General features: G+C 38.6%; 1 protein-coding gene across 1 annotated transcript; it reads right to left on the bottom strand.

The window, feature by feature from the left end:
- Positions 1-17018: 17018 nt before the first annotated feature.
- LOC104089125 (cysteine synthase, chloroplastic/chromoplastic) lies at positions 17019-23190 on the bottom strand. Its single transcript, XM_009593957.4, has 10 exons — positions 22852-23190; positions 21540-21649; positions 20909-20966; positions 20306-20569; positions 19851-19988; positions 19686-19737; positions 19519-19598; positions 17995-18054; positions 17591-17671; positions 17019-17351 (listed from the first exon to the last, which is right to left on the bottom strand). The coding sequence occupies exons 1-10, from the start codon at positions 23077-23079 to the stop codon at positions 17259-17261; spliced, it is 1164 nt and encodes a 387-aa protein (XP_009592252.1). The 5' UTR covers positions 23080-23190; the 3' UTR covers positions 17019-17258.
- Between the last annotated feature and the right edge of the window lie 1900 nt (positions 23191-25090).

Raw genomic sequence — 25090 nt, 5'->3', positions numbered from 1 at the left:
TTAAATCACGTAACTATTCACGATTTCAAGTTTTATCAAGTTACGAGTTGTAATGAAAGCTTTTCTTCAAAGCTTTTGTCTTCGTTTTAGTTTTCTAAAATTAAACACTTAGGAATCACGAAGCATGTTTCTAAATTCCAATTTTTTGTAGATTTCTTTTATGGGCCATGTGAGTAGTGCTAATTCTAATTTTTTACATTTGCACAAAGTATGTAAGGTGACTTATAAACTTTTTATTTTTTTAATATAGACCTTTTTACCATTAATGATGGATTAGCACGTACATCATATTATACATTAAATATAATTATCACTTAATTATTTTTTAATAGTTAGAACTTTAAAATTAATTGATTTTTTTGCTATATAAGGAACTCCTAATATTTAGGAATTAAATAAATAAGATTCTAAGTCAAATGAATCATTTTCTTATTTAAATTGCGTAAAATACCTAAATCCTTACTTTAATTCATGTCCAAAGAAGAAAAGCCAAAAAATTAAATTCATTTTTTTATTTATGAGATCTAATAACAGTCATGAAAATAAGAACTGAACGAACTAAGTTTTACCCGTTTTAATATTTTTGTGTTAAATTAAAGAAAGATCGAGTGTCACGACCCGAAATTCTCACCTTCGGGACCGTAATGGCGCCTAACATTTCACTTGCTAGGCAAGCCAACGTTAGAATAATATTAGCTATTTTTAAACAATTTTAAATAAATTAATAACAAAGAAACAGATGCGAAAATAAAGTCTGAAAAAAAGTGAATAATCCATAATAATAGCGATGTCTAAATACCATTCCAGAACTGGTGTCACAAGTGCACGAGCTACTAGAATAATACAAATAAAGATCTGAATAAAAATAAAGTTGTCTGAAAGAAATACACAGCTACGATAAAGTGGAAGGGGACTTCAGAACTGCGAACGCCATGCAGTTATACCTCAAGTCTCCTGCGAATAGGTGAATCCGAGCAAATCTATTGTACGCCATTGGGACCAACTCCGGTATCTGCACAAGAAGTGCAGAGTATAGTATGAGTATAACCGATCCCATGTACCCAGTAAGTGTTGAGCCTAACCTCGACGAAGTAGTGACGAGGCTAAGGCAGGTCAATTACATTAACTTGTACTGCAATACTAATAATCACAACAATAATAGAAATAAAACAGGTAACTCAATTCAACAGTTGAAGCCAACTCGGCAGTCATAACCAATTATTATTTCAATCAGTTTCCGTTGCGGCGTGCAACCCGATCCCATAATATATTCATATTCAATTCCGTTGCGGCGTGCAACTCGATCCTCAATATATCTTTTCAATCAATTATGTTGCGGCGTGCAACCCGCTCTTTCAATATTTTCATTTCAATCAATTTAGACACCAAGCTACATTTGCAGAACTCCATCTTCCCATACAGCAACCCGTTTGGAACCACTGTGCCGCAATGTGTCCTTAAGGACAAGCAAATAAGGATCATCATATTGTCGCTCTCTGATACGCTCATACAAGGAAGATCGAGCGACGGTGCAAGCTAGAACCCGACTGGGCTTTGAATCATCTAACCTCACGAACTGATTATCCAAAGATTGAACATCTGCAGCTAACTGTCTTTCACCAACCGGAATATATGCAAGGCTGCCCATACTCACAACCTTTCTACTCAAAGCATCGGCCACCACATTAGCCTTTCTGGGGTGATACAAAATGGTGATATCATTGTATTTCAACAGCTCCAACCATCTTCTCTGCCTCAAATTGATATCTTTTTGTTTGAACAAATACTGTAAACTACGATGATCAGTGAATACATCACACAACACATCGAAAAGGTAATGCCTCCAAATCTACAGCGCATAAACAATGGCTTCCAATTCTAAGTCATGAACAGGGTAATCTTCGAAAATACCTTGGCACCTTGAAGCTAATCGAATAAATCATCAATTCGTGGCAAGGATACTTGTTCTTGATAGTAGCCTTGTTCAACTGTCGATAATCTATACACATTCGCATTGAACCATCTTTCTTCTTTACAAATAACACGGGTGCACCTCAGGACAAGACGCTAGGTCTAATGAATCCCTGATCAAGCAAGTCTTGTACCTGATCAAGACTCCCAATAGTAACAACATACGAACGATAGACATGATCTATAGTGATAGAATCTACCACCGGTGTTGACATACACAGAAGCACTCAGGAAATCATGAGGCACAACCATATATATAGCGAAGTAGGAGGACAAATAGGAGTAAGTAGATCATGGATCAAATCAAACTAAAGCATCTCTATGGCAAACTGGAACGATACCTGTGATCACGGCATCAGATGACTCGGCCTCAGGTCTAGCTGGAAAAGCATAAAATCGGGGCTGGGCTCCACCAATCTGAACTACATCTCTGGGACAGGCCATAGCTCGCTGGAATCCAACTCTAACAGTCTGACCTCAACCTCTAACAGTCTGACCTCCATCTCTAACAGTCTAACTCTTGCCCCTAGCTGGTCGGGCGGGCGGTGGAGCAACCGGTGCCGGTATGATGGCACGACAATTCTACTGAGATCTGTTGCTCAACAACCTAAGGCAATGCCTCCTGATGTGACCAATGTTCCCATACTCATAACACCCATCCTGCTGTCGTGGCTACTTAAGATGACCCAAACGGGTCGGATAGCTGCCATAGTGACTCTGGAGTGGTGGTGCACTGAGAGGAGCTGGATTGCACTAAATGTCGGCTACCCAGAGTAAGGCATAATAGGACCATGACTCCCTGAAGCACCGTGAGATGCCTTAAGTGCTGAATAAAATGGCATGGGAGGATGACCCGTACCATAAGTACTCCTACCTCCAGATGAGGCGCCTCTGAAATTACCGGAATGACGGGGCCTCTTCTCTGACACTGGCTCTCTCTCTTGTGAAAGAACCATCTCGATCCGCCTGGCGACATTAGCAGTCGACTAAAAAGAAATCTCACTCTCGGTCTCCTTGGCCATATGTAGCTTGATAGGTTGAACAAGTCCATCAATGAACATCCTCACCCTCTCTCTCTCTCTCGGTAGAAAGCAGAAGAAGAGCATGACGGTCTAGATCCACAAAACGGGTCTCATACTGAGTGACTGACATACTGACCTGCTGGAGACGCTCAAACTGCTTGCGGTAATTCTCTCTCAGTGTGATAGGAAGGAACTTCTCCAGAAATAGCTGCGCGAACTGCTACCAGGTAAGTGCAGGCGAACCAACTAGTCTAGTAAATACATAATCTTTCCACTACCTCTTGGCGGATCCAGTCATCTAAAACACAGCAAAATCAACCCCATTGCTTTCGACTATCCCCATGTTCTGTAATTCTTCATAGCAACGGTCAAGAAAATCATGTGGGTCCTCAGAAGGTGTACCACTGAAATGGATTGGAAATAGCTTGGTAAACTTGTCCAACCTCAACAAAGCCTCAAAAGACAAAGTAGGCCTATCACCGGCCTGTGCTGCAACAACTGGTTGAACTACCCCAACTGGATGGGCTACTGGAGCCTGATACTAGGGAGCCATCTGCTGCGGAGTGGAAGTTGCGGGACTTTGTGCTCCTCCCCCAACCTGTGAGATGGTTGGTTCCACTGGAAATGTACCATTCTGGGCCACGCCCTCCATAAGGCTAACCAAATGGACTAGAGCGTCCTAAAGCACTATAGTAGCTATGAATCCTTCTGGGACCTGAACTAGTCTGACAGGTACAGTCTGAGCTGGAACCTCCGCTCCCAAATCCACCTGAGGTTCTACAACAGGTGTTGCTGCTCGAGTTCTATACTGAGCTCTACCTTTGTCTCTACCTTGGCCTCTAGCACGACCTCGGCCTCGACCTCTACCCCGGGTCATAGTTGCCATCGGAGGCTCTGGTCCCTGTTCATCGGTAGATGTATTACGTGTTCTCACCATGTGCGAGATAATAAGAGTAGAATGGTTCAATCATCGATGATAGAATAAAATCGCACGACAAAATATAATAAAAGTAAAATTGTTCCTAAACTCCATAGCCTCTAGAAGATAAGTACAGACGTCTCCGTATTGATCCTTCAGACTCTACAAAGCTTGCTCGTGACTCGTGAGACCTATGTAACCTAGTACTCTGATACCAACTGTCACGACCCAAAATTCCCACCTTCGGGACCGTGATGGCGTCTAACATTTCATTTGCTAGGCAAGCCAACGTTAGAATAATATTAGCCATTTTTAAACAATTTTAAATTATTTAATAACAAAGATACATATGCGGAAATAAAGTCTTAAATAAAGTGAATAATCCATAATAATAGCGATGTCTAAATACCATCCCAGAACTGGTGTCACACGTGCACGAGCTACTAGAATAATACAAATAAAGGTCTGAATAAAAATAAAGTTGTCTGAAAGAAATACACAACTACGATAAAGTAGAATGGGACTTCAGATGTGCGAACGCCATGCAGTTATACCTCAAGTCTCCTACGAATACCTGAACTCAAGCAAATCTATTGTACACCATTGGGATCAACTACGGTATTTGCACAAGAAGTGCAGAGTGTAGTATGAGTACAACCGACCTCATATACCCAGTAAGTGCCGAGCCTAACCTCGACTAAGTAGTGACAAGGCTAAGGCATGTCACTTACATTAACTTGCACGCAATAATAATAATAACAACAATAATAAAAATAAAACAGGTAACTCAATTCAACAGTTGAAGCCAACTCGGCAGTCATAACCAATTATTATTTCCATCAGTTTCCGTTGCGGCGTGCAACCCGATCCCACAATATATTCATATTCAATTCCGTGGTGGAAGGGAATCTCAGAACTGCGAACGTCATGCAGTTATACCTCTAGTCTTCTACGAATAGTTGAATCCGAGCAAATCTACTGTACGCCACTAGGACCAACTCTGATATCTGCACAAGAAGTGCAGAGTATAGTATGAGTACAACCGACCCCATGTACCCAGTAAGAGACAAGACTAACCTCGATGAAGTAGTGACGAGGCTAAGGTAAGTCACTTACATTAACTTGTACATAATATTAATAATAACAACAATAATAAAAATAAAGCAGGTAACTCATTTCAACAGTTGAAGCCAACTCGGCAGTCATAACCAATTATTATTTCAACAAGTTTCAGTTGCGGCATGCAACCCAATCCCACAATATATTCATTTTCATTTAATCATGCTGCGGCGTGCAACTCGATCCTCAATATATCTTTTCAATCGATTCTGTTACGGCGTGCAACATGCTCCTCCAATATTTTAATTTCAATCCATTTTGTTCTGTTGCGGCGTGCAATTCACTCTTCCAATATTTTTACTTTCATTTATGTTGCGGCGTGCAACCCGCTCCTCCAATAATATAATTTATTAATTCTTATAAAAGAAATTACTCCAATAAATGCAACAATTAATATGAAATTATAAGACAACAAGCATATAATAATTATAATTTATTTAGAAATAAGTAATGACAAGTAGCAATTAATTGTAGAAATTAAGGAGGGAATATGCAATTTAATAATTAGTATGCTAAATATCAAGTAGCAATTAAGTCACATAAATCAAATAAGCATGTAGCAATTATAGCATGGATTCAAGATATAATATTGACCAAGGAATATGAGAGAAACAATTAATATAATAATTAATTCATGATTTAAAATAATTTATGATTTTCAAATAGTTATGAAAATAATTAATTTGACGACGTATAGATACTCGTCACCTCGCCTATACGTCGTACACATGAATTTTACATAATAAATAATTCAAGGATTCTATTCCCTCAAGTCAAGGTTAAATGAAAACAATTAATTTGACGACGTATAGATACTCGTCACCTCGCCTATACGTCGTACACATGAATTTCACATAACAAATAATTCAAGGATTCTATTCCCTCAAGTCAAGGTTAACCACGACACTTACCTTGCTTCGCAACAAATTTCAAGATTCCAATTCGTGTCTGAAAGCTTCAAATCTAGTCACAAACAATTAGATATACTCAACACGAATCGTAGGAAATAATTCCATATGAATTTACTAATTTTTCAGATTAAAATCCGAAATTTATTTTAAAAATCAATAGTGGGACCCACGTCTCAAATCCCAAAAAAAACTCACAAAATCCGAACTCTCGTTCCGATACAAGTTCAACCAAATAAAAATTATCGAATTCCGACATCGAATTGACCTTCAAATCTTCATTTTATATTTTTGAAAGATTTTATAAAAATCTGATTTTCATCAATAGATTCATGGATTCATGATGTAAATGAGAATTGAATCATAAAATATAATTAATATAGGATAAAGAACACTTACCCCAATGTTTTCCCGTAAAAATCGCCCAAAAAGCGCCTTATCCGAGCTCAAAATAGTGAATAATAAAAAATGGGACGAAATCCCATTTTGAGAACTTAAGTTCTAATATCCACGGATTTCTTCTTCGCGAACGCGACAAGACCCTCGCGTTCGCGAAGCACATATTTGTGCTTCCCCAGATTCTTCTTTGCAAACGCGAGGGTAGTCTCGCGAACACGATGCTTTTCCAAGCTTGGCCTTCGCGAATGCGGTCTCCCCTTCGCGAACGCGAAGCCTTATCGCCTGGTGCCCAGCCAGGCCTCGCCGTTCTACGCGAACGCGAACACTCCCACGCGTTCGCGATGAACACTGTCCATTACCCTTCGTGAATGTGAAGAGTAAATTTTGCCTACCTGCAGTTCCTCTTCGTGAACGCGAGACCCCTCTCCCGAACGCGATGAAAGAAACCAAATACTACACCAGAAAAATTCCACCAAAGTTCCAAGTCCAAAATTCAACCAGTTAACCATCTGAAACTCACTCGAGGCCCCCAGTATCTCAACCAAATACACCAACAAGTCCTAAAATATCATACGAACTTAGTTAAAACCTCAAATCACATCAAATGACGCTAAAACCACGAATCATACTACAATTCAAGCTTAAGGAACTTAAGAATTTTCAACTTCTATATTTGATGCTGAAACTTATCAAATCAAGTCTAATTAACCTCAAATTTTACACACAAGTCAAAAATGAAATAATGGATCTATTCAAATTTTCAGAATCGGATTTCGACCCTGATATCAAAAAGTTAACTCCCCGGTCAAACTTCCAAACTTAATTTCTATTTTAGCCATTTCAAGCCTAATTTAACTAAGGACTTCCAAAAAAATTCCAGACACGCTCCTAAGTCCAAAATCGCCATACAGAGGTATTTGAATCATCAGAACACTGATCCGGGTCCGTTTGATCAAAATATTGACCGAAGTCAACTCAGTTGAGTTTTAAAGCTCTATTTCAATTTTAATCAATTTTCATGTAAACATTTTCCGGAAAAATTTACGGACTGTGCACGCAAGTCGAGAAATGATGAATGGTGCTATTTGAGATTTTAGAACTCCGAAATAATTATTAAATTTAAAGATGACATATTGGGTCATCACTTTCTCCACATCTAAAACAAATGTTCGTCCTCAAACGGAATTAGAAAATTACCTGAGCCGGTGAAAAGGTGTGGATATCTACTCTTCATGTCCGACTCAGACTCCCATATAGATGCTTCTACTAGTTGACCTCTCCATTGCACCCGAACTGAAGGATAACTCTTAGACCTCAATTGTCGGACCTGCTGGGCTAGAATAGCTATCAGCTCCTTTTCATAACTCATATCTTTGTCCAATTGGACTAAGCTGAAATCTAATACATGGGACAGATCTCCATGATATTTTTGGATCATAGACACATGGAACACCGGATGAACAGCCGATAAACTAGGTGGTAGTGCAAGCATGTAGGCTACTTCACCCACCTTTTTAAGAATTTCAAAGGGTCCAATATACCTAGGGTTCAACTTGACCTTCTTTTCGAATCTCATTACACCTTTCATAGGTGAAACCCGGAGCAATACTCATTCTCCAACCATGAATGCAATATCTAGAACTTTACGGTCGGCATAACTCTTTTGCCTAGACTGAGCTGTGCGAAGTCAATCCTGAATAATCTTGACCTTATCCAAGGCATCCTGTAACAAATCGGTACCCAATAATCGAGCCGCTCCCGGTTAAAACCAGCCAACTGGAAAACGATATCGCCTCCAGTATGAAGCCATCTGAATGCTCGACTGGTAGCTGTTATTATAGGCAAACTTCGCAAGTGGAAAGAATTGATCCCAAGAACCTCCAAAGTCTATAACACAAGCGTGAAGCATATCTTCCAATATCTGAATAGTGCGCTCTGACTGTACATCTGTCTGTGGAGGAAATGCGGTACTCAACTCAACCTGCGTGCCTAACTTACATTGTACAACCCTCCAGAAGTGCAAAGTGAACTGCGTACCTCAATTAGAAATGATAGACATGGTCACACCGTGAAGGCAGAAAATCTCGCGAATGTAAATCTCCGCTAACCACTCTGAAGAATAGGTAACTGCTACTGGAATGAAATGTGCTGACTTGTTCAACCTATACTCAATTACCCATACTGCATTGAACTTCCTCTGAGTCTGTGGGAGTCCAACAACAAAATCCATAGTGATACGCTCCCACTTCCACTCAGGAATTTCTAAATTTTGAAGCAAACCACCAGGTCTCCGATGCTCGTACTTGACTTGCTGACAATTTAGACATCGAGCTACATATGCAACTATATCCTTTTTCATTCTCCTCCACCAATAATGTTGTCGCAAATCTTGGTACATTTTGGCGGCTCCCGGATGAATAGAATACCGGGAACTGTGGGCCTCCTCAAGAATTAATTCACGAAGTCCGTCCACATTAGGCACACAAATACAACCCTGCATCCGCAGAACTCCATCTTCCCCTACAGCAACCAGTTTGGCACCACCGTGCCACACCGTGTCCTTAAGGACAAGAAAATGAGGATCATCATACTGTCACTCTCTGATACGCTCATACAAGGAAGACCGAGCGACTGTGCAAGCTAGAACCTGACTGGCTCTGAAACATCTAACCTCACGAACTGATTAGCCAAATTCTGAACATCTGCAACTAACTGTCTTTCACTAACCGGAATATACACAAGGCTACCCATACTCACAGCCTTTCTACTCAAAGCATCGGCACCACATTAGCATTTCTGGGGTGATACAAAATGGTGATATCATAGTCTTTCAACATCTCCAACCATTTTCTCTGCCTCAAATTGAGATCTTTTTGTTTGAACAGATACTGTAGACTACGATGATCAGTGAGTACCTCACACGAGACACCGTAAAGGTAATGCCTCCAAATCTTCAGCACATAAACAATGGCTGCTAATTCTAAGTCATGAACAGGGCAATTATTTTCATGAACCTTCAACTTCCGTGACGCATATGCAATCACTCTTCTATCTTGCATTAATACTGCACCAAGCCCAATGTGAGATGAATCACAATACACCGTATAAGATCCTGAACTTGTGGTCAATACCAACACTGGCATAGTAGTCAAAGCGGTCTTGAGCTTCTGAAATCTCAACTCACACTCATCTGACCATCTAAATGGGGCACCCTTCTGGGTCAATTTGGTTAGTGGGGATGCTATAGATGAAAACCCCTCCACAAACCGGCGATAATAACTTGCCAAACCGATGAAACTCCGGATCTTTGTAGCTGAAGTAGATCTAGGCCAATTCTGAATTGCCTCAACCTTCTTAGGATCCACTTTTATGCCTTCTGCCGATACAGCATGCCCCAAGAAGGCAACTGAGTTTAACCGAAATTCACATTTTGAAAATTTGGCATATAACTGATTATTTTTCAAAGTCTGAAGCATACTCCAACGATGTTGCTCATGTTCCTCTCGACTGCTGGAGTAAATCAAGATGTCATTAATGAATACAACCATAAAGGAATCCGAATAGGGCTTGAATACCCGGTTCATCAAATTCATAAATGCTGCTGGCCCAAATGACATCACTAGAAATTCATAATGCCCATACCGAGTTCGAAAAGATGTCTTAGGGACATCAGATGCCCTAATCTTCAACTGATGATAGCCAGACCTCAAGTTAATCTTCGAAAATACCTTGGCACCCTGAAGCTGATCGAATAAGTCATCAATTCTTGGCAATGGATACTTGTTCTTGATAGTAGCCTTGTTCAACTACCGGTAATCTATACACATTCGCATTGAACCATCTTTCTTCTTTACAAATAACACGGGTGCACCCCAGGGTGAGACACTAGATCTAATGAATCCCTAATCAAGCAAGTCTTGTAACTGATCCTTCAATTCCTTTAGCTCCGGCGGGGCCATATGGTATGGTGGAATAGAAATGGGCTAGGTTCCCGGAGCCAAATCAATACAAAAATTAATTTCCCTATCGGGTGGCATCCCCGGAAAATCTGCAGTAAATACATCTGGAAACTCACGGACAACTGGGACTGAATCCATAGAAGTAACATCTGCACTGGGATCATGAATATAAGCCAAATAAGCTAGACACCCCTTCTCGACCATACGTCGAGTTTTCACGTAAGAGATAACCTTGCTGGTGGAATGGCCAAGAGTCCCTTTCCACTCTATTCGAGGTAACCATGGCATGGCTAAGGTCATCGTCTTGCCGTGACAATTCAATACAGCAGGATAAGGTAACAACCAATCCATTCCCAAGATAACATCAAAATCTACCATATCAAGAAGTAGAAGATCCATGCTAGTCTCAAGACTCCCAATAGTAACAACGCGCGAACGATAGACATGATCTACAGCGATAGAATCTCCCACGGGTGCGGACACACACACATAAGCACTCAGGAAATCATGAGGCACAACCATATATGAAGCGAAGTAGGAGGATACATAGGAGTAAGTAGATCCTGGATCAAATAAAACTGAAGCATCTCTATGGCAAACTGGAACAATACCTATGATCACGGTATCGGATGACTCGGCCTTAAGTCTAGTTGGAAAAGCATAAAATTGGGGCTGGGCCTCACCAGTCTGAACTACATCTCTGGGACAGGCCATAGCTCGCTGTCCTCCACCTCTAACAGTCTAACCTCCACCTCTAACAGTCTGACCTCCACCTCTAATAGTCTGACCCCTGCCCCTAGCTGGTCGAGCAGGAGGTGGAGCAACCGGTACCGGTATGATGGCACGAGAATTCTGCTGAAATCTGTTGCTCAACAACCTAGGGCAATGCCTCCTGATGTGACCAATGTTCCCATACTCATAACACCCATCCTACTGTCGTGGCTACTGAAGCTGACCCAAACGGGTCGGATAGCTACCATAGTGACTCTGGAGTGGTGGTGCATTGATAGGAGTTGGATGTATACTAAATGTCGGTTGCCCAGAGTAAGGCATAATAAGACCATGACTCCCAGAAGCACTGTGAGATGCCTGAAGTGCTGAATAAAATGGCCTGGGAGGATGACCCATACCATAAGTACTCCTGCCTCCAGATGAGGCACCTCCAAAATTACCAGAATGATGGGGCCTCTTCTCTGACATTGGCCCTCTCTCTTGTGAAAGAACCATCTCGATCCGCCTGGCGACATTAGCAGCCGTCTGAAAAGAAATCTCACTCCCGGTCTCATTGGCCATCTGTAGCTTGATAGGTTGAACGAGTCCATCAATGAACCTCCTCACCCTCTCTCTATATATATAGAAAGTGGAAGAAGAGCATGACGGTCTAGATCCACAAAACTGGTCTCATACTGAGTGACTGACATACTGCCCTGCTGGAGACGCTCAAACTACTTGCGGTAATTCTCTCTCAGTATGATAGAAAGGAACTTCTCCAGAAATAGCTGCGAGAACTGCTCCCAGGTAAGTGCAGGCGAACCAACTCGTCTAGTAAATACATAATCTTTTCACCACCTCGTGGCGGATCCAGTCATCTGAAACACAGCAAAATCAACCCCATTGCTTTTGACTATCCCTATGTTCTGTAATACTTCATAGCAGTGATCAAGAAAATCATGTGGGTCCTCAGAATGTGTACCACTAAAATAGATTGGAAATAGCTTGGTAAACATGTCCAACCTCAACAAAGCCGCAGAAGACAAAGCAGGCCTATCACCGGCCTGTGCTGCAACAACTGGTTGAACTACCTCAACTGGATGGGCTACTGGAGCCTGATACAGGGGAGCCATTTGCTCCGGAGCGGGAGTAGTGGGAGTTTGTGCTCCTCCCCCAGCCTGTGAGATGGCTGGTGCCACTAGAAATGTACCATTCTGGGCCACGCCCTCCATAAGGCTAACCAAACGGACTAGAGTGTCCTAAAGCACTATAGTAGCTATGAATCCTTCCAGGACCTGAACTGGTCCAACCGGTACAGTCTGAGCTGGAATCTCCGCTCCCAAATCCACCTGAGTTTGTACAACAGGTGTTGCTCGAGCTCTAGACTGAGCTCTACCTCGGCCTCTACCCCTAGTCATAGTTGCCAGCGGGGGCTCTGGTCCCTATTCGTCGGTAGATGTATTACGTGTTCTCACCATCTGCGAGAGAATAAGAGTAGAATGGTTCAATCATCGATGATAGAATAAAATCGCACGAGAGAGTAGAATATAAGTGAAATTATTCCTAAACTCCATATCTTCTGGAAGATAAGTACAGGCGTCTTCGTACCGATCCTTCAAACTCTACTAAGCTTGCTCTCAACTCGTGAGACCTATGTAACCTAGTGCTCTGATACCAAATGTCACGACCCAAAATTTCTACCTTCGGGACCGTGATGACGCCTAACATTTCACTTATTAGGCAAGCCAATGTTATAATAATATTAGTCATTTTTAAACAATTTTAAATTAATTAATAACAAAGAAACAGATGTGGAAATAAAATCTGAAATAAAGTGAATAATCCATAATAATAGCGATGTCTAAATACCATCCCAGAACTGGTGTAACAAGTGCACGAGCTACTAGAATAATACAAATAAAGGTCTGAATAAAAATGAAGTTGTCTGAAAGAAATACACAGCTACGATAAAGTGGAATGGGACTTCAGATGTGCGAACGCCATGTAGTTATACCTCAAGTCTCCTGCGAATACCTGAACTCAAGCAAATCTAATGTACACCACTGGGATCAACTACTGTATCTGCACAAGAAGTGCAGAGTGTAGTATGAGTACAACCGACCCCATGTACCCAGTAAGTGCCGAGCCTAACCTCGACTAAGTAGTGGCAAGGCTAAGGCAGGTCACTTACATTAACTTATACGCAATAATAATAATAACAACAATAATAAAAATAAAATAGGTAACTCAATTCAACAGTTGAAGCCAACTCGACAGTCATAACTAATTATTATTTCAACCAGTTTTCATTGCGGTGCGCAACCCGATCCCACAATATATTCATATTCAATTCCGTTGCGGCGTGCAACCCGATCCCACAATATATTCATTTTCATTTAATCCTGTTGCGACGTACAACTTGATGCTCAATATATCTTTTCAATCAATTCTGTTGCAGCGTGCAACCCGCTCCTCTAATATTTTCATTTCAATCAATTTTGTTCTGTTGCGGCGTGCAACCCGCTCCTCCAATAATATAATTTATCAATTCTTATAAAAGAAATTACTCCAATATATGCAACAACTAATATAAAATTATAAGACAACAAGCATACAATAATTACGATTTATTTAGAAATAAGTGATGACAAGTAGCAATTAATTGTGAAAATTAAGGAGGGAATATGCAATTTAATAATTAGTATGCTAAATGTCAAGTAGCAATTAAGTTACATAAATCAAATAAGCATGTAGCAATTATAGCATGGATTCAAAGCATAATATTGAGGAAGGAATATGAGAGAAATAATTAATATAATAATTAATTCATGATTTAAAATAGTTTATGATTTTTAAATAGTTATGAAAACAACTAATTTGACGACGTATAGACACTCGTCACCTCGCCAATACGTCGTTCACATAAATTTCACATAATAAATAATTCAAGGGTTCTATTCCCTCAAGTCAAGGTTAACCACGACACTTACCTCGCTTCGCAACTAATTTCAAGATTCCAATAAACCTTTACCTCGTGAATTCGTGTCCGAAAGCTTTAAATCTAGTCACAAACAATTCAATATACTCAACACGAATCGTAGAAATTAATTCCATATGAATTTACTAATTTTCGAGATTAAAATCCAAAATTTATTTTAAATATCGACAGTGGGACCCACGTCACAAATCCTGGAAAAACTCACGAAATCCGAACACCCGTTCCGATACGAGTTCACCATACACAAATTATCGAATTCTAACATCGGATTGAACTTCAAATCTTCTTTTTACATTTTTGGAAGATTTTATAAAAATCTAATTTTCATCAATAAATTCATGGATTCATAATGTAAATGAGAATTGAATCATGAAATATATCAATATAGGATAAAGAACACTTACCCCAATATTTTTTCGTGAAAATCACCCAAAAATTGCCTTACCCGAGCTTAAAATCGTGAATAATGAACAATGGGACGAAATCCCATTTCCAGAACTTAAGTTTTGTTGTCCAGGCATTTCTTCTTTGCGAACGGGACAGGACCCTCGCATTCGCGAAGCACATATTTGTGTTGCCCCAGATTTCATCTTCGCGAACGCGAGGACAGTCTCGCGAACGCGATGCTTTGCCAAGCTTGGCCTTCGCAAACGCAGTCTCCCCTTCGCTAACGTGAAGCCTTATTGTCTGGTGCCCGGCCAGGCCTCGCCCTTCTACGCGAGCGCGAGCGCGAACACTCTCACGCGTTCGCGATGAACAATGTCCATTACCCTTCGCGAACATGGTGCCCTCTTCACGAACACGAAGAGTAAATTTCGCATGCCTCCAGTTCCTCTTTGCGAATGCGAGACCCCTCTTGCGAACGCGATGAAGGAAACCAGATACTGCACGAGAAAAATTTCAGCAAAGTTCCAAGTCCAAAATTCAACCCGTTAACCATCTGAAACTCACGCGAGGCCCCCGGGATCTCAACCAAATACACCAACAAGTCCTAAAATATCATACGAACTTAGTCGATACCTCAAATCACATCAAACGACGCTAAAACCACGAATCATATCACAATTAAAGCTTAAGGAACTTAAGAATTTTCAACTTCTATATTCGAAGCCGAAACCTATCAAATCAAGTCCGATTGACCTCGCAGTTTGCACACAAGTCATAAATGATATAACGGACCTATTCAAATTTCTAGAATCGGATTCCGACCCTGATATCAAAAAGTCAACTCCCCGGTCAAACTTCCAAACTTAAATTTTTATTTTAGCCATTTCAAGCCTAATTTAACTACGGACTTCTCAAAAAAAAAATTCGGACACGCTCCTAAGTCCAAAATCACCATACGGAGCTATTGGAATCATCAGAACTGATCTGGGTCCGTTTGATCAAAATATTGACCGAAGTCAACTCAGTTGAGGTTTAAAGCTCTATTTCACATTTTAATCAATTTTTCATATAAAAACTTTTCGGAAAAATTTACGGACTGCGCACGCAAGCCGAGGAATGATGAATGGTGCTATTTGAGGTTTTAGAACATCGAAATAATTATTAAATTTAAAGATGACACATTGGGTCATCACATCGAGAATATTAAAATATACTGCCTCTTGCTTTAAATGATAAATTAAATTAAAATTACTAATTGCCAATTCAAATGAGAGAATGAGTTTGGATATAATAATGAACAAGAAACCAAAAACGGCAAATTCTATAAAGAATAAATAAGAACTAATGGTTAGTAAAGTCGATAATATTAGTTGATACTCTTTCTATATTCAATGATATTTTAGGCTCTTAGACTCTATGTTTTTTACTTTGTAAGTATGCACGATATTTTAATCTCTTTTTAGATGCTACTATCATTAGCACTAAATTAAAATTCATTGTAATAATAGTTAACAACCAAAAACAGAAAAGAGAATTTATGTTTTTTGAAAGAAAAAAAGAACATTATTTTGGAACTTTGGCATGAAGGAATACTTAACAGAAAATTTGATTTTTAGAGAAAAAAGAAGCTATAGTAAGACTGGTTTGGTCAAAGGCCAGAAATCTGAATATAAACATATCGTCTATTCTTAATTTGGTTAAGATCGGTGAAAAGATAAAGATAAATCAAAGTTAGAGCCATTTTGTGAATGATGATAATAGTTCATTAATTAAGATTAATAAAAAAGTATATTTAAAAAGTTCGGTATTAATTATTAGGCGAGAAAAATAATTAAGATTATCTTATGTTATTTTAATATTATTTAGTTTTTGTTTATAGTGAACTTTAAATTCAACTAGAGTTATGTCCACTTAAAATTTGGTAAATCTGTTCTGGACAATCTCTTTGTATTCAAGTTGATTATAGCATTTTTTTAAGACGCGAAGGAAGAAACTATGAGTAGATCAAAACCGGGTTAATAAAAATCGGGTTAAATGCATGTGTTATTTAGATTCATATTTTTACATCAATTGCTTATATGTTTGAAAATTTTTATTTGGCAAGATTTCTTCCTTTTTTGATCTATCTAAATATGCTTATTATTATACATTTTCAAGAACTTACACTTTAAAATTTTTATTTTATAACTCAATTATATTATTTATCTTTTAATTATATGCTTAGTAAAGGTACAAGCGTAGCGCGCGTACACTGAGATTAGTTCTTGAAAATGAAGATAGCACATGAATAAATTAAATACTCAACATAAAGAGATCATATCTTAAGGCATAAATAAGAGTAAAATAGTTTAAAACATTAATATTTCTTAAGGGGCATATAATAGAGAAACATGACAAATAATTTGAGACGGAAGGAGCAATTACAGCAAAACACTTCAGCTATTCTGTCTCGGAAATATTATTTAGCACTTTTTTATGTCTAATATCTGTTATCTATAGGTCATTTTATGTACTTCCTGAATTTCTTATAATAGAACAATCAACGCCTTGCAAAAGTGCACCTTCATCTCGCAAAGCAAACAAATGAAAAACGAAAAATGCAATTGAACGCATACAGCACTGAAATTTCACTAAAATTTCTTGATCAACTCAAATAAAAAATCCTCAAACCAAAACAAACCAATGAGATTGTTCAAGCTTGTTATGAGAAACACTTTAGTATGTGATCTACTGTAAAACCAGCAGCCAGCTAAATCACAAAAGTGTGGCAGCTAGAAAGGCGGGGGAAAATGGGAGAAGGATAAACTGAATGAGCACCAGATAGCATTATTTGGAATCAGAAGATAGCTCAAACAAGGAAGATATTCATGATTCTGGTTGCATTTTCTCGCATTCCTCCCGTATTGACTGGAAAAGTATAGTGGAGAGGTACCGTTCCCCAAAACTTGGAAATACAACCTACAAAAATTGTTACAATGCATCTTAAACAAGTGATGTCCGCGCGATAATGTGTCATGCAATGAACTCAAAGGAATTTTTTAACAATGCAGAGCTATTAAATCCATAAAAAGATGACTTTGTAAGAAGTACAGGGAAAAACGAATACTATAGTTTGATGAGTTGGAAGACAGGATATGAAGGAGCATCCAAAATACACACGTGTGTCAAAAAAATGCAGAAGTTACGATTGAACCTACCGCAATAAGTTTTCCTGCATTCTCAGGTCTCTTCCCAACCTGAATGGCAGCAAGAGCAGCAGCTCCGGAAGAAATCCCAACCTGATTATCAAAAGTAGAAAAAGATCATTCAAGTAGCTCAAGATGACAGAATAGCAGACACATTCTGGATCTGTAATACATATGAACTGAAACCCAATACATTCCAATTCGGAGATCATCCAGCATGGTTCATAGAATGATAATAAGTATATATACATTAAATATGGAGTATGCGACATTGCAATTAGACAACTGATAAGGTTTTTATAATGCATCCACAATTTAGAAAAAGGATGAACAAATGGGCATTTGAAGTTTATGTTCGCTTAAAGCAATGTCTCAAAAATCAGCTGATACATAGAATGGTGAAAAAAAGCACTGACCAATAACCCTTCTTGTAGCGCTAATTGCTTCGCAGTTTCAACAGCTTCATCACTCGATATCTGAAAATTCAAGCAAAGGAGTAAACCCACAGGAAGATAACATAAATTTTTTATCTATTCTTTTTGTGCACAAAGGAGTAAATGATCTGGATCAAATATTCAAACAAAGCTAAGGAAAGGCCAGTTCTTTTTCTTTTTGTTCTGTGGGGGCTGGGTTGTATGACAAGCATACAGAGATTTATTTTTTGGATAACTGTGGTGCCCCGCAGCTTGCGAGCACCTCGACTAATTCCATAAGTACCTGCTATCTCCCACCAGCAGAGGTACCGGGTAACTTTGTCCACCAAGGCTTGGAGTCTTGCACAGATGAGAAGAAATAACCTCATGTTTTTACATCTGTTGGGATTTGAACCTGAGACCTCATGGTTCTCAAACCACTTCATTGACCACTAGGTCATACCCTTGGATGCTAATACGTCATCAAGATTTAAACTCTACACATCTACTGGATACAGAAGTAATTAACCTATAACTACGGATGCAGAACAGCTAACATTAGCACCAATGCCCATTGTTTAACAGCAATAAAGAACAAGACTAAGAAACAGGGACCTATGAGGAACAATTCTAAATTCAATAGCAAGGCTTGTGCGCAAAATTATATAACTGAATCAGGATAATTTGTTCTCTAACAGAACTTTACAAGGTAAATAATGCAGATGCATTTATTTGATGAAGAAAAGTGGGATATAAAACAACCCCAACAATTTCGATAGGAGATTAAATTAGGATTAAGAAATGTTCTAGCAGAGTAGCATAGAGTGAAACAGTGCTAAATGAATGAACTATGGCTACATTAACTGTTGAAAGGCAATTCTCAAGCAAATAAAGCTGAATGAACTGTTCGGCCCTCTAAATGTGCTCCAATTAGTTGATGTCTTGGCGAAGTAAGCCATAGATTTTGCATCCCAGTTTTACGAGATGGAAAAAGGAAGAAGTTAGAAATGCCATTTCTAACAAGCTAAAATAACCTTCAAGAATGTCCACACTGACTGATCATATAATCAAACAAAACCACTTATCCTGCCCCGTAAGCTTAGTCTATTCACCAATGTTTTCTCAACGAGTGAAGTATGAAATTTGAAAATTAACTCCATTCAATTTTGATTCAAAGAAAGTTTTAGTATAACCTAAAAGGGAAACAAGACAATAGTGTTGGAAGAGAAGGCAGATTTCACTAATTCAGAAAGTGTCAACAATTTTTGCCCTCTAGAAGCCAGACAAAAGAGGTTAACATTTAGTAAAAGGTAAGACTACGTCAAAATGGTAATAACTGCACTACACAACAGAGAAATATAGGTTCACATCAATTACAGGTACACCAACTTTGAGATGGCAACAGTTCTTAGTCTATTATATCTTTGAAACGACTATGTACGACACATGAAATCCTTCATAGTTTTCAATTTTCACAAATAAAGAAGATGAAATTAAAAGCTTTAATGGGATAGATAAAAATAAGACCTCTATCACTTCATCCATGACATCTTGATCTAAGTTCCCCGGAATAAAACCTGCTCCAATCCCTTGAATTTTGTGAGGGCCTGCACTTTCACATTGCAGCAAATAGAACAAGACAGGATTTAACTTCAAAAGCAAAAAGTCAGATCAGCATCTGAATGTCATCTTACCAGGCTTTCCCCCTGATAGTACATTACTTTCTGTGGGCTCCACACCAATAATCTGATAAAGGTAACAGAAAGCAATAGAGAAAAGAGTAAGATTACTTATAGCAATAGAAAGCTCCAGAGCAATAACAGAATAGTGTTTTTTTTTTTTCAAAACAGCATTAATACCTTAATGTTTGGATTCTGCTCTTTAAGGAAGCGCCCTGCTCCTGAAATGGTTCCGCCAGTTCCAATCCCCGCAACAAGTATGTCTATCTTGCCTTTTGTATCTTCCCACATCTCTGGGCCCGTTGTTTCATAGTGTATCTGCACCATACAAGCAAATAAACTTCCCAAAGTGTAACTCAACAATAGCGTCCATTTCACGGGAAAAGAAGAGGGGAGTGCGGGTAGGGAGGTATTATCGTTAAATAGGTAGAAATCATAAAGACGTGCACACACACACATACATAGGAAGGATGTTTAAGTTCAGAGCAAAGGAGAAATTACCACTATCACCATTGGTACTTTAAATTGATTAGGGCAAATTGTAGAGCCAGAGCCATTTAATCTCAGATACTAAGCATTCACTTATAAATTGATACAATAAAAATAAAGAGTGGTTGGTATGTTGGCAGAAGAACCTTGGGATTCGCGGGATTGTCAAATTGTTGAAGGATATAGGCATCTGGTGTGTTATGCAATATTTCTTCAGCCTTTGAAACAGCTCCTTTCATCCCTTTGGCTGGGTCAGTTAAAACAAGTTCAGCTCCAAAAGCTTTCAAAAGAACCCTTCTTTCAAGACTCATTGATGCAGGCATCGTTAAGATGAGCTTGTATCCTCTGGAAGCAGCAATGAAGGCAAGCCCAATGCCTGTGTTTCCACTCGTAGGTTCCACCAGAACAGTCTAAGACAAGTAGAAAAGACAAATAAGATATAATGCTAAAAAGTGTGACAAATATGTAAGAACTCCAGTCAATTAAAAGAAAATGACATTCAGTTACACTGATATCAGGTATAGTATGACATAGGTGATGTTCCTACGGTTCCACGTCATAAGAACACAAGAGGCTTAGCGTTTAATAGATGCATAATAGCCTTTGACCCAACAGAACATTCAAAATATATTAAATCAAGAAACTTCTAAACGTTTGAACATTACATGGTGGACTTATTCCTTTGATTCAGAACGGCATATGTCAAGTTTTTGTACCAAGAGAGACAATTAGCTCATCGCCCAACTTACCTTCCCTGGAGATATAAGTCCTTTTTCCTCAGCATCAGATATCATACTGAACCCTATCCTGAAATGCAAAAGAAATATCAATCAATCAATCAAACAACTGTCTCAAGCTCAAATTAGTTGGGTTGGCCATATGAATCCTCTTGCAATAATTAGACTGTTTTTACATTGGCAAGAACCTACTGCAACCCTCATCTATTATTTCTTGGAACAGCTATGCTGGGTGAAGCTCACTTAGACAGTATTGGAACCAAAAGTACTATATAAGGAAAAAGCTTTTGATTGTTTTGGAGCATATTGGGTAATCTGAACTAGCTTGTTCCCAAGAAGTACATTCGTCTAAGATTAGGATTTTCAATTTTAGAGATGTAACCCAAGAGCGGAAAAAATCATGAACGATGTTAAATTCTACAACAAATTCGTTATGATTATGATGGTCATCAGTTTTATATTCACTTCTCAAACTCAAAGTTACGAGAAAAGAATGAAGACAATACAATATGATATTCTATAAGCTGATAGACATGATAACTATAGAGAAGCAGGTTTATATAGCTAATTAAAAGAATATTTCAGCTCGAAATTGTAGGTTGAAGGAAATTCGGATATTGTGATACAAATAAAAACCTCTCACCTGTCCTTGACACTGCAGCATGGCTCCATAATCTCAAGTTTAGCAGCAATGTTTGCAACACAACCCTTAACGATAGTATTAAGGTAAACCATTGGTGTGTTCCCAATAAGCTGTCAAATGATATACAAAATTAGCATCACAATATGTACAACAGAAACAAATAGAATAGGCATCAGAATAGAGGGGCAAGTAATACCAACAAGTATATGTATCTTTCCTGCTAAAAATCTTTCATACAGTTCAGAGTTGCAACTTGCAAACATATTAAAGGTTCTAAAGTTAAGTAAACCATCTATTACAACAACAACAATAACAACTACGCCCCAATCCCAAACAACAGGCAAATTTTTAGAAAGCCAAACGTTCAACAAAGAAAGTTCCACTGACCCTTAATGGAAAAGAGGAAAAGGGCTTAAAATTGGAAACTTGTAAATCCATTTTGGCTTATCATATTTAAACATAACTTGACTAAAATTTTAGAGATATCTCTTAGGCGTGTTTCATATGACTCCAGGAAAATATTTTCCTTGATGAAATCGTCGTTCAGCATTTGAATTGAATTGTTGCAATATTTTTTAAAAGGAAAAATGATTTCCTTCACTTACGAGCCAAAGTAATTTCTTATACAAATATTTCAAGTGTTACTCCATATCACTTGCTTCAATCAACACATAATTCGTATCCTTTATATCAAACTTTTTTTTTGTTAACCGAGAAATATATCAAACATTTCATCAAATTATTATCACTATATCCTGTACTACCCCCTGTACAGTTATCATACCAACTTCAATACCGAACCACTGCATAATAATGCAGAAAATGATTTTCCAACTTAAATATTTTCCATGGATAACATTTTCCACTGTACCAAAACGCATTTTTAGAGTAAGAAACTGACCCTGAATGATAATTCACCCAAAATCACACACTAATTCAAGACAGACAAAAACGAAACCCAATTAAATTAACCCCAACAGAAGCAATCCATCAAACAGTCAAACACCCTCAGATAAAAATATTAAAGATAAAACAAGAAATTCATTACTCCCTTATCCCCAATTTATGTTATTTAAATTTCCATTTTAGTCTGTCAAAAAAAATGACAACATTTCTATATTCAGAAAAAGTTACTTTAAACTTCACATTCTACTCTTAATGTAATGACATGATTTATAATTACTGAAATTTTTATGCCTAAACCACAAGTTTGAAAAGTCTTTATCACATAAATTGGAACAGAGTGAGTACAAATCCTTATTATTTCGAGAATATGAAAGTAACCCAAACAAGGATTAAATGATAAATTCACCTGAGTAACATCTTCAGCGATGTTAAGTCCTTCAACTTCAGTGGCTGATTTTGGTTGCACAGACACCGCTTTGCAAACAATAGAAGGGAAAGTAGCCTTTCTGTTGGGGTTAAACTTGGAAATCCCCAAAGTCTGAGCCCTTAAAGGGCAAATTCTGAAAAGATTAGCTTCAGACTTATTGGTGTTGGAACAGAGTGAAGTCAAGGGATTGTTGATGAAAGTTGCCATTGCTATTTTGCTTAAGCTGCTATCTCTATCTTCCCTCTTCTCAGGCTAGGTACAATGGGATATGGGATATATAATATAACACAAATATGCAACGTTGTTACTATACTTATCTTTATATCATTTTTGGGATTTTCCTCAAAGTATATATGTTGTGCTCATAAATATTTTCCTATTTATTAATAAATATTATTCCTAATTACCTCAGTTCAATATTGGAACACATTTGACTTGGTATGAAATTTAAGAGAAAAAAATATAAAATTGTAGAGTCAAATATAACAAAAACGTCTGTAATTGTAGAATTTTTAATTCTTATCATTTTAAATACGTTATAAAACGTGTGTGACTATAAAGTTTATCCTAAGAGTAAATTAAAAATTAAAATTAAATTATTTCTAAATTAATAGGGTATATAGTAAAGTACATATACTTAATACTCAATTATGATGATAGTCATTGTAATTCATAATCTAGTACTTAACCTTCACTATACAAAGGTTTAATTGATTGATACTGAAATTTTTCAATCTTTCTCTATGTCCTTCACCGATTTCCATGTAACAATGGCAAAAACCTCAAAATATGTTCCCCAGAAGGTCGTTTCTACCTCCCAAACGATTGCCGGAACCAACAAAACCACTTCCGATATGGTCGACCTCGGGAGATCCGCTGCTAACGTGGTTACCGATGAACCGACTCCTCAACCTCCCTTAAAGATGTTCATTCCCGGGGGTTGTTCGGTCGATGACGACTTCAAGGTCGAGAAGCCTCTCTCGGTGCAGGGTCGGTGTGAGGAGACATTGAGATATATTTGCTCGATCACCGAAGCTAATCTCCTCTTAGTCCGAAAGGACTGCAACTGGGCCGAAAAGGACATAGTGGTCCCCAACTACGAGGAGACCATTACTACACATGTTGAAGGATACCTAAGTGTCTACACCTATCCCTTTACGCTGGGTCCGGTGGATCCGGTCATCATAGACTTCTGTAAGAGGTACGAGGTATGTCTCGGCTAGATCCACCCATCGTTATGGAAGATCGTAATCCTCCTCCGATTTTTTTTAAACAAGATCGACTCATGTCGGTTCACCGTAGATCATCAGCTCCGTTTGTACAGTCCCTGAATCTTCCGAGGAGGACTGATAAAGCTCGTGCGTCGGGCTAGTAAGGCCCCATTCTCAAGCATTTATGAAGACCGGGATCGAGGGTAGCACGGACGTTTTGTCCAGGTGAGGACCTCGTACTTGATTCCGACCGATTATAGGCCATTCCCCGAGAAGTGAAATGTGTCACGTAAGTACAACTTCTCTTTAATTTTGATTTCATGCTCATCTTCCTTTTTCCTCATTAGTGTTTGTGGTGGCGCAGCTATTGCTCAAGTCCCGAATGTCGTTCCTCGGTTAAAAGAATGGGTCGAAGGCAGTGTCTCATAGATGTCTTATTCCGAGCGCTCGTGGCGCAAACTTTCGAAGGGTCGTTGGGAGGCCCGTTCCCATGGTAAGATCTCTTTCCCGAATGGGTTGCGCTAGGCTTCTTCTTCTAGCATCTCATTCTTACTATTTTTTCTTTACTTCTTTTTTGCAGGTTTGCCTAAGACCGTCAAGCTTAGGCCCTCGGTTGGGGACGAGGATTTACCTGTCGATTCTTCCGCTTTGGGACAACCCGGAGCCACAGCAGGGGAGAAGAAAAGGAAAAGGGCCTCGAGTTCACCGAGCTCGGAGAAAAAGAAAATGAGAAGGAGGCTAGTTCGTAAGCCGAAGATGTCACGCCTCACCCTCGGAAAGCGCGACTGGCGCTCAACTGAGTGAATCCGGTTGACTAATCCTGTTAGATACTTTTTACCCAATTAACCCATGATCAAGAAAAGACGTGATTTTATTAATTATACCGTAGGAAGATCATTCATATAATCCTAAATCATTTCATTAGTCATTGCGCCTTTCAAAAGAGGATGCATCACTATCTGTGATCAATGTTGTTTGTTATGTAACCACCTGCATCCATTTAAAGA

Source organism: Nicotiana tomentosiformis, chromosome 12 (assembly GCF_000390325.3).
Source record: "Nicotiana tomentosiformis chromosome 12, ASM39032v3, whole genome shotgun sequence".
In the NCBI taxonomy this organism is placed as follows: Eukaryota; Viridiplantae; Streptophyta; class Magnoliopsida; order Solanales; family Solanaceae; genus Nicotiana; species Nicotiana tomentosiformis.
Note: the sequence above shows the minus strand (reverse complement) of the source record. Positions and strands in the feature narration are given on the sequence as shown.

Excerpts from the sequence above, each read along its gene's own strand:
- LOC104089125 (XM_009593957.4), bottom strand. The coding sequence starts at position 23,079 with ATGGCAACTTTCATCAACAATCCCTTGACTTCACTCTGTTCCAACACC. Across the intron at positions 19,738-19,850 it reads AGCAGAATCCAAACATTAAG|ATTATTGGTGTGGAGCCCAC; the intron begins GTATTAATGCTG and ends TACCTTTATCAG. Across the intron at positions 17,352-17,590 it reads ATGCAGGAAAACTTATTGCG|GTTGTATTTCCAAGTTTTGG; the intron begins GTAGGTTCAATC and ends CAATTTTTGTAG.